Source organism: Sitophilus oryzae, unplaced genomic scaffold (genome assembly GCF_002938485.1).
Source record: "Sitophilus oryzae breed Bouriz unplaced genomic scaffold, Soryzae_2.0 scaffold_1062_pilon_pilon, whole genome shotgun sequence".
Classification (NCBI taxonomy): domain Eukaryota; kingdom Metazoa; phylum Arthropoda; class Insecta; order Coleoptera; family Curculionidae; genus Sitophilus; species Sitophilus oryzae.
This window is the reverse complement of record NW_022145685.1, coordinates 977,102-989,223: the sequence shown is the minus strand read 5'-3', so window position 1 is coordinate 989,223 and position 12,122 is coordinate 977,102. Positions and strand designations below refer to the sequence as shown.

Here is a 12,122-nt window from a genome sequence, read left to right as displayed (position 1 = left end):
GGCAAATATTGGCAAGATTTTTGTACATATTCCAAAGCTGGAGACTTTAAGCACTGAACGGATACTAATTTCCATGCGGAATATTTCCGAATAGTCTTACACCTTATAAAAATGCCTCTGATTTTTTAAATATAAAACGTAATTAAAAGTAATTGTTGGCCGCTAAAAACTGATGTCTAACATAGTTGTTTTTTTTAAATATTATATTTTAATGGCCTAAATTATTTAGTAATTAGAGTCTATGTGTCCTATTAAGGGGAATAAAAAATCTCTCTAGTTGGGGAGAATTTACCCTTATATAGAGCATATTTTTCCCGGTTTAGTGGAACCCGCATGAATTATTATTTAATTTAGAGCCATGAATACAATAGCTCTAAATTTTATTTACGGTAAATTATTTGATAAAAAGGTTGATTAATTATTCGTGCATAACTGGCGTGTCTACATAAATTACACATAGTGCACGCGCTTGAAAATATATCACATTAACATTATTATTTGTATTTTTGGTTAAGATTTTTTGGCATACTAGGCTTAAATCATACTACACTTCCTATATTCCTGTTACTTACTTTTTAATATTCCTACTACCGCACTTGTTTTATACCTACTGAAATTGAAAAAGGCATACCAATTTTTTAGTACATTTTATTTGACATGTTGAATAAGGGGTTAAAAAACGGAGAAAGAAAGAATCCCAACAACAACAGAGGTATATCTATTTAAAATATCGAAATGAAGCTAAAAAATAAACCAGCAAATGATTGTAAGTATTTTAAAGCCAACTTTCCACATAAAATTTAAAAATGTCGAAGAAACGTCATTCCCCGATATTCGCTAAAATTTATATGTTTTGTGTGAAAGATGTGAGTAGTAGATGTTTTGTGTGATCACCGCGACCTTAAAGATCTATTGTGTTATACCCTTTCTTGAGTTATAACTCATCATACAGTCTATAACTCATCGTACATGGGGATCTTCCTGTTGTAGGGGGGAGAGGGTATTTCCCATTTTCCTCTGACAACAACTGTTCATACACCTTTCCACGGTTGGAGATTAGCCCCCCATGCCCTTTACAGTCGAGGAGCTTTTCTCCGGCTCAGGTACCCTTGAGGTGGAGGCTGGAGGATCTATCCATTTTCCCCAACTCTTTAACTTGGTATTTCCTTAGACCCGGTGTTGACCCGGTCCCTTTCTCTATTGCCTCCTTGGATTTGAGTTTTTTTTGATTGTGAGGACCTGACCATGGTCCTCATCCCTTGTATTGATGACTCGCCAACTTGATGGCATTACCATTCGTATTCTGGCAAAGCTGGTGATACAACGCCAGGGCTAGTTGGTCCACTGCTACAGAGCCCCGCATGTAGAAGAAAGGGAGACGAGAATACATTAGGTTGCCCCCTGGTGCCACAAGCTGGAGGCCAGTAGAGGCTAGTCTTCTATACCTAACCTAACCACACCCTCTGCCCTTGACACATGATCACAGACAGTAGAGGGTGCCTGGTATAACGGACAGGGTAGTCCCATCAGGCATCCTTATACGTCTTGGTGTACTTCTCTGGCCACGACACTACAGTCATTGACAAGACAATGACATGCTCCTTAGACCCAGCCAAAGTGCTCGACAGGATTCCCCCTAGCACCTGACAAGGAGCTTCCCCACCAACGACAAGGTCTCGCATCTCCTAGAAGAAATTGAGTAGAGATATGGGGTTTTTACATTAATGTACTACTTTGTTATGAAATTAAAAATGAATACCGTAAAATGGGGTGAATAGAAACAGTTTCGTAGGCTATTAGCGATATACCGGTTGATAAAAATGTGGTATTATTTTCCCGAATATTTTAAAACATGGGTCTTTGTTTGTTCTTTGCGTATACATATAATTTGATTTTTGAAAAATATGCATATAAATATTAAATAAAAATAACATTTGTGTTTCTATTCACCTGCTATTCGGGAGAATAGAAACACACATTGATGTTAATGTTTTTATCTATTCTATTTCCAACAAGGTGATTAGAAACAGTAAATTATTACATATTTAAGTAGGTTTAACAATAATTAGCAATACATATAATATGACAACTTACATGTACCAGCTTATGTATTACTTTAAAAATAAATATTTTATTTATAAAGTTTTCGCGCCATACAAAATAGGTGATAAATCGATCTCACATTTATTGATCAGCTGATTGACAGAAACAGTGCTGCCACAGATAAAAATAGAGTTTTTACATTTTATTGTGTATAACCAATGATAGAAAAATTAGATATGTCGACTTTTTTTACTTTGAATATTTTTAATCGTGATTTGATTTTTTTCAGAAATTTTGTTTCTATTCACCACTATGTTTCTATTCACCCCATTTTACGGTACTACATATAGATTTGTCCTAGACCACTTAGTTCTTGAAATACAGCGCGAATTTGAAAATTTGGCGTTTTTTGGCCCTCTATGTATCTCGGTTATCTTATAACTTATCGAAAAGGCCAAAACTGAGTCCCATAGAGTTTGTCATGTAGAATCCAGTGGTGTATTACCAATTGGCTATGTACAAATCCTGTTATGATATAATTTTTATATTGTTCAAAATACATCTTTTTTGTTTTATGTGAAAAATGTGTGAAAAAGCTATATGTGAAAAATTTAAACGTAATATTTGAAAACTTAATAAGTTCTTTCTTCATGATTGTCTGGTTTGGTTTGGTATACAATGGATTTATTTTTACATTTTATGGGTAAATGGAAGGATATTTAAATATGGATCTGTATGCAATTGGTTGTATTTAAATAAACGGAAGTTAACCCAAATAAACGGAAGTTAACCCAGGAAATTAACAATTAAGCGAATCGGGCAGTCAAATTGCGAACGAGAGGCTGGTATGGCAGTAGAATGCGAAGGATATTACTAAATGAAATCGATATAAACATCATAAGCAAACTATTTTATGTTCAATTAATATTTAATATTTTAATTAACATTTTAATATGTAGGTTAATGTGAGAAAATTCATTATCAGTGATAAAATAAATAGTATTATTAAATTTAATTTTATTAGTGGATTGCTCTTATTAATTCTTGTAGTAGGCAACGGCCCAGTTATAGTACGGTTCTAGCTCGATCAGTGTAGTTAAACGACATTAGACGGGGTGAGCGGGAGTAACCGTAATAGATACGAACATGGTTAAATTGGAGCAAATTTGCGCCTTTGGGATGTTCACCAAGATGCCATCAGAAAAGTTTTAAAAATTTCAAGGATTGCTGAATTATTAGTTTTTTTTCTGAAAATCAATTTTATTTTTTCCTGTCGTTACTTTTTAGATAATCATAATGATATCATTGTACTCAGGCATAGCCAAATACTTTTGGCATATGCCAAACGTAATATTTTTTTTTGTTTCCGGCATTTCAACACAATTTATTTAAACTAACTTCAAGCCCGACTCTGTTTTTTTTTCAATATTTAGTCCATTCATCGTTACAATTTTGATCAAAACCAACAATTTTCAAACTTAACAATGACGTGGGGTAAAAAACATTCAATACGGAAAATCAAATGCAATAAAAAAATAAAAAATAATATAAAATAAATACTATAAGTATAATATAAACAATCAAATCATTTCCCCGGAAGATGAACTGGAAATGGTAGAGCAGTATAATGGCCAGCGAGGTTCCTGGACCTGTCGCGAAGGGGTGGGGGGAGATTGCATTACTTGACGTCATTTGTAAAAGTGAAATCAGTGCATCTCAACATTTACAATAAAGAGCACAAAATGAATTCGGAAGTATAAGAAGGTCTATTCAAAGGCTATAAATAATGTTGAACGAAAAATAAATGTCTGCAATAGGGGGGGTGGTAGCCTTTTCGAACATGTAGAGCATTAGAAACTAGTTTGGAGAAGTTGGTTTATTTATAATAACTACGATTAATATGCTGCATAATATTAGATCGTACATTGAGATTTCAAATTCACAATAAAAAAATTAAAAATATCTTTTAATTATTGCTGACCTGGATATTACTTATTTGAATCTTTCAATTGGCTCGATTTTCGGTTTTCCTTATTGAATATTAATTAGAGCTGATTGATATTCTTGCGATGGATATAATCAGATTAAAGCTATGAGAATGTGCAATTATTTTTTTTTATTTTCTGAAAGGTAACGACAGGAAAAAATAAAATTGATTTTCCAAAAAAATCCGTTTTTTTTCAAAAAACTCAGCAATCCTTGAAATTTTTAAAACTTTTTTGATGACATCTTGGTGAACAACCCAAAGTGGCAACTTTGCCCCAATTTAACCATTTTCGTATCTATTACGGTTACTGAGATACCAATGCTCGTACCTCGAATTTGTAGCACCCTGTATACACTTATAATAAAATATTATCTTATATGTGCATTTAATTTTTATTTATTAATTATTTATTACGTCTCTTCTCAATACTTGAACATGAGTGCTTTTAGTGGCGAACAACAAATTTGCGGTTTTCAACCGCGTTAATACTGATAAGGACGTGAGTTGTACTTTTGTCCAGATCAGTGGCATTTATTTTAATTCTTTGTAGTAGTTATTTCTTATGAAATATTCAGTTTAATCACGACCATGTTTCAAATGTGTTGCAGATATTCTCGGCCAATGATGACCGCGGCGGGTAGCTTCACTATCATCATAATGGTAGTGGGCGTTTTGGGCAACTTGCTGACACTTGTAGCATTGCTTCGGCATTCCAAAATTAGGACAGTAGCAGCTGCTTTTATAGCTAGGTAAGTGAAGATATTTATTGTAATATAGGATAATGAGTGACGAATCATTATATCGTCAATGCATATTTTTTTAACACATTTTACAATTTAAATTATCAATCCCTTTTTTAAGATGTTATTAACCCTATTTTCAATTATAAACTGTGGGTTACAATATATAGATGCAAAAAACTCAACGGAGAAATTTTTAGTCAAATTTGAAGTGTTATATTTTTGGCCCTATTTTCATGATTTTTTTAGCAAGCTGTATATAATTATATTATTATCAACTCGTAACAATTCGTAAACTCAGTTTTTATAAACTTTAGTATTTGGCATATTATACAGGGTTAATTGAGTGGTTGTTTTTTTACCCTAACTTTAAAACACCCTGTGCAATCATTTCGTGTGTAAATTTTCCTAAAATATAATTTTACGGTCAGAACCATGTCTCCTGAGCATTTTATTTTTTGGATCATGTCAATACATGCTTTGGTTAATTTTTAAGAGCGAAATGAACTTGCCACCACCAATTTGCAATTTTTTCAAATATCATTTCTTTTTAAAGTTATTTTTCAATATGACAAGCCGGCGTTGGTGATTATTGTGAACTATGTACTACTAAGAACTGCCCATCATGTTGGACGTTGGAGAAATGCTTGGCAGGAGGGTTAGAAGACGCGAAGCGCTACCAGCTTCAATAAATGAACCTCGCTTGGTTCTCAAAAAGACCCCCCCCCCCCCCCATAACGCAATATGATATATCCAGCCTCAATGACAGTATGAACGGACGTATTCAGGCAGTTATAGCAGCCAAGGGAGGCATCACAAAGTATTAGAGTATATTTTATAATTTTTTTTTGTGTTTGTATAGTTGAGTATTACAGATCTTTTCTTTAATATGGTTCTGTTATCGTTATTAATATTTATTAAAACCAGGAATGTATCGTTAGTATTTTTTTTAATTTAGTATAGGGTATGTACCCAATGCAGTATAGAGTACGTATCCAATGCAGCGTAATATGGCGTTACGACAATAGTCACCAAAGCCATCTCGTCATATTAAAAAATTACATCAAAATGTAATGAAAAAATTGCAAATTGATCGCGATCAGTTCATTTCGCTTTTAAAAATTAACCAAAGCATGTTTTGACATAAATCAAAAACAAAATGCTCAGGAGTCATGGTTTTCACCTGAAAATTATATTTTAGGAACATTAACATACGAAATTATTGCACAGGGTGTTTTAAAATTGGGGTAAAAAAACAACATCTCGATTAACCCTGTATAATATGCCAAATACTAAAGTTTATATAAAAACTTAGTTTACGAATTAAAGTTGATATAATTATGTACAGTTTGCTAAAAAATTCATGAAAATAGAGCTAAAAATAACAAAAATATAACACTTTAAATTTGACTAAAAATTTCTCCGTTGCGTTTTTTTTGCATCTGAGCGTATTTGCAAGGGATGTTAATACTTGATATTTTAAGCTTAATTGTTGAATTAGGTAGCAGTGGCGGATAGAGAGGGAAGGCCCATGGGGTCCGGGCCCCCTCTAAAATCTGTAAATTGGGTTAAATATATTAGCCTTTTGGGTTAAATATAGCGCTCTAAAAATCATATTCTACATCACTTTTATTTGCCCCCCCCCTAAAATAAATTCCTGTATTCTCTCCTGTTGAGCAGTATATTATTTAGTTATAATGTCTAATAGACAATGTTGAAAATTTAAAAAGTAGCAATATCTGGTTGTGTTGTATACTGTATACTCTTAATAGTATTCTCTTAAAGAGAAAATACCGTGTGATCGAAAAAAAAAACGGCGTCCAGTTGGCTAGGAAATGACGATCGATGACATTTCCCATATAAATTTACATATAAAATGACAGCGACCTTCATTTCATAGCCATCGCTGACGCCGTTTTTTCTCGATCATACGGTACTAATAAAACACCTCAAATACATATAGAATTCGAGGGGGAATTAAATTTTGACTTTTTTGCTCACATCTTTATTAGGGGTCCAACCGCCCCAAATTTTTTCCAGTCTTGTAAGAAAATCTCAAATCATATGATCGGTGTTTAAAGTCAGGAACTTTTTTAAAAAATAAACGTATTTTTTTTAAGATATTTTAAGAACCGTTATTCCGATTTGAATTATATCTTGGGTGTCTATGTTTTGCTAAGTGCTTTAATATTTTTGACTTTAACAAAGACATCCAAAATCTCATACAAATCGGAATAACAGTTCTTAAAATATCTGAAAAAAATGTATTTATTTTTTAAAAGTTTGATGACCTCTAATGGACAAACGAAGTACTTTTGTATAGAGGTAAATTGTGTTGAATGAACTTATTTTGATTCCAAAATACGTAATAGTTCTATATCCACGGAAAATTGAGGCACCATATATATGTACCAATAGTACAGGTATACTTTATAGTATTCTAGTATTTTATAAGTAATTAACCGCGCTTATTTAACCCCGCTTAGAAGAGCATTTCCAGTTGCGGAAAGTGATGCATTTAATACTGTTAACTTTTTATTCGTAGAACACAAACCTGTTAACATAAATTGCGTAAATTTGTGGTATTGGTATTTCGTTTTATTCTGAGAAGAACAGATACTAATGTCACAAACTTATTTGTTATGAGTCAAAGTAAGAGGCGCAGCCTGCTTGTCTCACGGAAGAATGACGATATGTTAAATATTTATAAGATATGAGTAATTAACACAATTTAGTTTAGAAATGTATTGATATTAGTTATACTTACTTGATTTGATATTGGTTTATACATAAATAATGGATATAAAATATTACTAAACTAATTGGAATATACAGGATTTGCTAAGAAGTTCCCCAAAAAAAGATTTTTTTTCTGACCCAGTTATTGAAAAAATAATGTACCATATGTTCGAAAAAAGAAATCGTGTTAAAGACTTATTGAAAAAAGTTATTGAAAAAATAATGTACCATATGATCGAAAAAAGAAATCGTGTTAAAGACTGGTGGGGAATAACAATCGATGATAATTTAGGTGAGGTCAATCTCTAAACGTCATTTACTAAAAATTGACATAAAATTTGTCAGTATTAACACTAATTGTGGAAAGATTAAATAAGAATAGAACAGTTTCCCGACAAACAAATTTATTTCCAAAAAATATATATCATTTAAAGTTAAACGTAATTTAAAAGTCAGTTTAAGTCATTATTAAAATAAAGTACAACAGTAAGTCCAACTTCAGTAAGCGCCATTAAAAATAAAGAAAAGTACGCGGGCCAAGTAATGATATCTATACAGGGTGGTGACAATTTCGATGCCCAACATTGGCATCTCAGAAACTACGAGATACGGATTCGGTTAAATGGGACAAAAGTTGCGTAATTAGAAGTTTGACAAACACTTATGAAGGAAACCAAGGTATCTTGATCAGTTTCGGATTTATGTCAAAAAAATGAAAATAATACGTTTATATTAAATGAATCAGAACTCATCTTCAGAACTATTGTATCTATTGGAACGTAAGTTGGTAGTTTTATATTTTTGACATCGGCCAATTAGATGCCGTTTTCAGAAAATGTTTAAGCCCTCTAGATTTCGCACAACAACAGTCAAGTTTTTGTTTTCTTATGGCCGCCATTTTAAATTTTTATACTGTTAGATAGAGCGAAAAATAGTCTACACGGTGGTATCTAATTTTTATTCATTATTATGTAAATTCACTAAAAAAATAGATTTTTTCAAAATTCGCCTAAAATCAAGTCTGCCTTGGAAATCCAATTGAGACTTTATATGTCAGCAAGTTATTTTTTGTTTATTCTATTAAGTGTCAAATCTGGATGCATAAAAATGGTATAGTAGAGTTCTTCTGATAGTACCATCTTCTTTCACCATCGTTGGCAACAATCGCGGCGAAACACTAGCTGTCCTGTGCAGCTCGAAACAGATCGTGTGAGTTCAGTCCAGTCCAGTCTCGTAAGTTTTTCAACCAAGAGTGCTTGCATCTCCCCCGTTCTCTTCTGCCTTCTACCTTTCCTTCTATAATCAACTTCAGAAACTTTGCTCTGCTATTGCGCATGACATGGCCCAGGTTTGCTGTCTTTCGTTTTTTTATATTTGCAAGTAATTCCCTTTCCTTGTTAAGCCTCCCAAGAACCTCTTCATCGCGTACTTGAGTGTACTCGCTTATTTAGACGTGAGTCCTTTTATGAGTGTCGTACTTATTTAGACTTGAGCACGCACGCACTGGTCCTTAGCGAATGCTCAAGTGTAAACAGCTGTGCGCGCACGCTTACTCTGAATCTGTCTGTGCGCGAGCAGTCGCGAACGCGAGCCGTCTGGTGTCGGTTTTTGTTCTGTGCTCAAAGGGATTTTATGTGTACGCGAACGCGCAGTTTGCACCGGTAATTTGTTTTGTATGCGTGCTTGTGTGATTTTTTTTTTCGTTTTATTCAATAAAATGATGGAGTGGACCAACAAATCTTCGTTATTGTTAGTGCAAGAATACAAAAACTTTTTTAGAAAACAAAAATGAGGTTTAAAATATTGTGTGTATTATTCAAAAACCAAAAAAATGACGCATGGCAAGACCTTGCAAAATTTTTTAAAATTGAGCATATCGATATTAATGACGCACCAAAAAAATTAAAAGCCTTTTTCTCCAAGTAATAATATTTACAGTCTCTCCCCCACAAACATCCCCAGCTTTCAGTAATTAATATTCCGTTACATCTAACACTAGCCCCTATCACGACCTTACTTCTCCAAGTACGTCTGATATGAATATTTCAGAATATAGATCTACTATAACCCCATCATCTGCTTCTACCTTCACTGAATCCGATATAAACCTCAGAATCTTATCTACACACCTACAATCGCTACATCGGGAATAATATTAGGCGATGAAAGATTTAGAAACTTTAAAAAGATATACTGTAGGCTGCTATACGAGTCTCCACTTTCGTAAGTAAGAAACGTAAAGTCAAGGCTCAGCGTTCTCTTGGCGATATTGCTATTCTAAAAATTAAAAAATTTACGAAAAATCTTTTTTCGTAATTTTTGGTGTCATTAAATTTAGTAAATATTCAAAATCGGGTCTGGTCATTCGCCTAAAATTTGTGAACTGATCATAGCCCTCCTTAGATACTAAGTTGTTTAATAAGTTATACCGATTTACAAAAAATTGGGTTTGCCATGCCAAAAATGCCAAAAATAAGTATTTAGTTTAAACGGAGCCGAGAGCGCGAACGAATACCGTGTGCGTACGCTCAGCTCGTGCGTGCTTAAGACTAAACCCACCTTTATAGATTTCCTCGAACTATGGGCCAAATTTGTTTAGAATTAAACATTTTGTGATTCACCTATTCAGTACCACTTGATAACATAGGAAAAAATGCTAACAATATTTTAATAATAATTTAATTTAGAAATAAGGATTAATATAGGATTAAAGTCAATAACATTAATTATACACATTTATTAACGAATTAATAAAAACGCTTTAATTTTTTTAAATTTTTATTGCGTATATCCTGATTTCTAACTTTGTCGTTTAGTTAATATGATTTTTCTTTCACTGATAGATTTTTCTTTCTATTTTCTTGTTAAACCATGAAGTTTGTACGTATATAGAGTGTTCAACATTAATGTTAATAAAATTTAATCTGTTATTTAAATTTTTTGTAGCACCTAACTCTAACATCTTAAAGCAAACAAAGGATTGGAAATGTCTAGTTTTTATTTCTGCCAGAGAAACATATTTTAGTAGCCTGTCTTTGTTTTTATAAATAATTTTTTTTTTGACAAATTGGTGTTACGAATTGGCTGCTCTTTTCGTTAGTGTCGTGATATTCTTTAGTTAATTCTATAACTTGGACAATCAAATTTTATTAGTTTAGTACTTTTATTTCACATTTTAATTTTTACACATCTTACTACAAGGATATCAATAAACGCGTACAACTTATTGTATAATCCATAAAAATAAGACTTACGCATAATATTATTTCTGCAAACACACAAATGCAAATGAAAACTACACATTAAACCCAAAGCGCGATCTCTCATGCACGAAAACATTATTTTTAATGCGGATTATTCGCTTTATATATAAATAGGAAACATATATAATTATTTTTTATTATTTTAGTTGTTGAATGTGATTATATGCTATAATGGATTGTTTTTCGTGTTACACTTATATTTTAAGGGCAATTTAATAAATAGAAGTCAGAGACATGTGGGAAATAAATGATTTTATATTATGTACGAGTAGGAATAGTTTAGGCTCTTTTTGAAGACTATTTTTATAAGGGACTGTGTATTTAAAGAATGAATTAATGAGTGTCGTAATTTATTCAATTGATACTGCTAGGTATCAAAGATTAGTATATATGTAGTAATAAAAGCCAGAAATCAGTGAATGTTGCTAGTAAAAGCTCATTTACTGATTTGCACACACTACGTCAGTAAAAATTTAACAACCTATTTTGAAAAAAACTTTCAATAGTGATTGTTAGGATTCTCTCTCTGAGGCTTTATAGTGAATGCTAGCATTTAAATTCGTTATGCTTTTTGACTACGCTTTATATCTTTTAGCAGCTGCCCGGAACTTAGAATGTAGACTGTAGATTACCAGCAAAGCCACAAAGGCTCTCATGATATGCAAAAGACTGGCGGGAAATTGTTGGGGCTGCGCCTTTAACATTAAGAATATACAACTTTGAGAAACACCTCACTGTAGTATTGAGTAATAAAAAGGACTGGAAGGAAGAAACGTTTGCTCAGCATGTAAAAGACCATACCATAACGTAGTACACTGATGCTTGCAAGACCAAAGCACGGACAGGAATAGGAGTATTTGGGCCGAAAACTAAATACTCCAAACCAATGGGCAGCTACCTATCTTAGCATCCTTCACGCAGAAATCTACTCTATCGAAAGATGCGTACAATTTATCAGATAGGAACTATCGGAAACAGGAAATAGCCATCTTATCCGATAGTCACTAAACGTGATCACCTCAGTAACCATCAATTCGAATTTGGTCAAAGAATGCCTAAAGAAGCTCAATAAATTAGGCAAAGAAGATAAAGTCCTCCAACTCTGGATGCCTGCTCACCAAGGTATAGAAGGCAATGAAAAAGCAAATGATCTATGTAGAAAAGGAGAGAACACTCAACTAAGTGGACCAGAACCGTCCTGTTTTCCAAGCGGGAACCAACTAAAAGCGGAACTGAAGAATCTGGAAGACTCCATCTGTAACCCGGAATGGGTGTCCTCCAACGGTCTAAGACACTCACGTCATTCTAACAAGACACTGTCTCCTCAACGAACACCTCAGTAGGCTGAAG

The 12,122-nt window shown here is 33.1% G+C and overlaps 2 protein-coding genes across 6 annotated transcripts in view; one reads left to right on the top strand and one right to left on the bottom strand.

Annotated features, from left to right (window-relative positions):
- Positions 1–10,834, bottom strand: part of LOC115878157 (beta-1,4-galactosyltransferase galt-1-like) — a 150,107-nt gene extending 139,273 nt beyond the window's left edge. Inside the window, exon 1 of one of the 2 annotated variants that reach the window (XM_030894561.1) lies at positions 10,764–10,834. The gene's annotated coding sequence lies outside the window, so the exon portion shown is untranslated. The remainder of the gene's footprint in view (positions 1–10,763) is intronic. The other variant, XM_030894607.1, reaches the window with a different exon arrangement.
- Positions 1–12,122, top strand: part of LOC115878201 (G-protein coupled receptor moody-like) — a 79,842-nt gene that overhangs the window by 42,987 nt on the left and 24,733 nt on the right. For 3 of the 4 annotated variants that reach the window (XM_030894618.1, XM_030894632.1, XM_030894626.1), the window contains exon 2: positions 4,639–4,779. In XM_030894618.1, the coding sequence (XP_030750478.1) occupies positions 4,639–4,779 (141 nt within the window). Of the gene's footprint in view, positions 1–4,474; positions 4,530–4,638; positions 4,780–12,122 lie in introns of those variants that run through there. The other variant, XM_030894639.1, reaches the window with a different exon arrangement.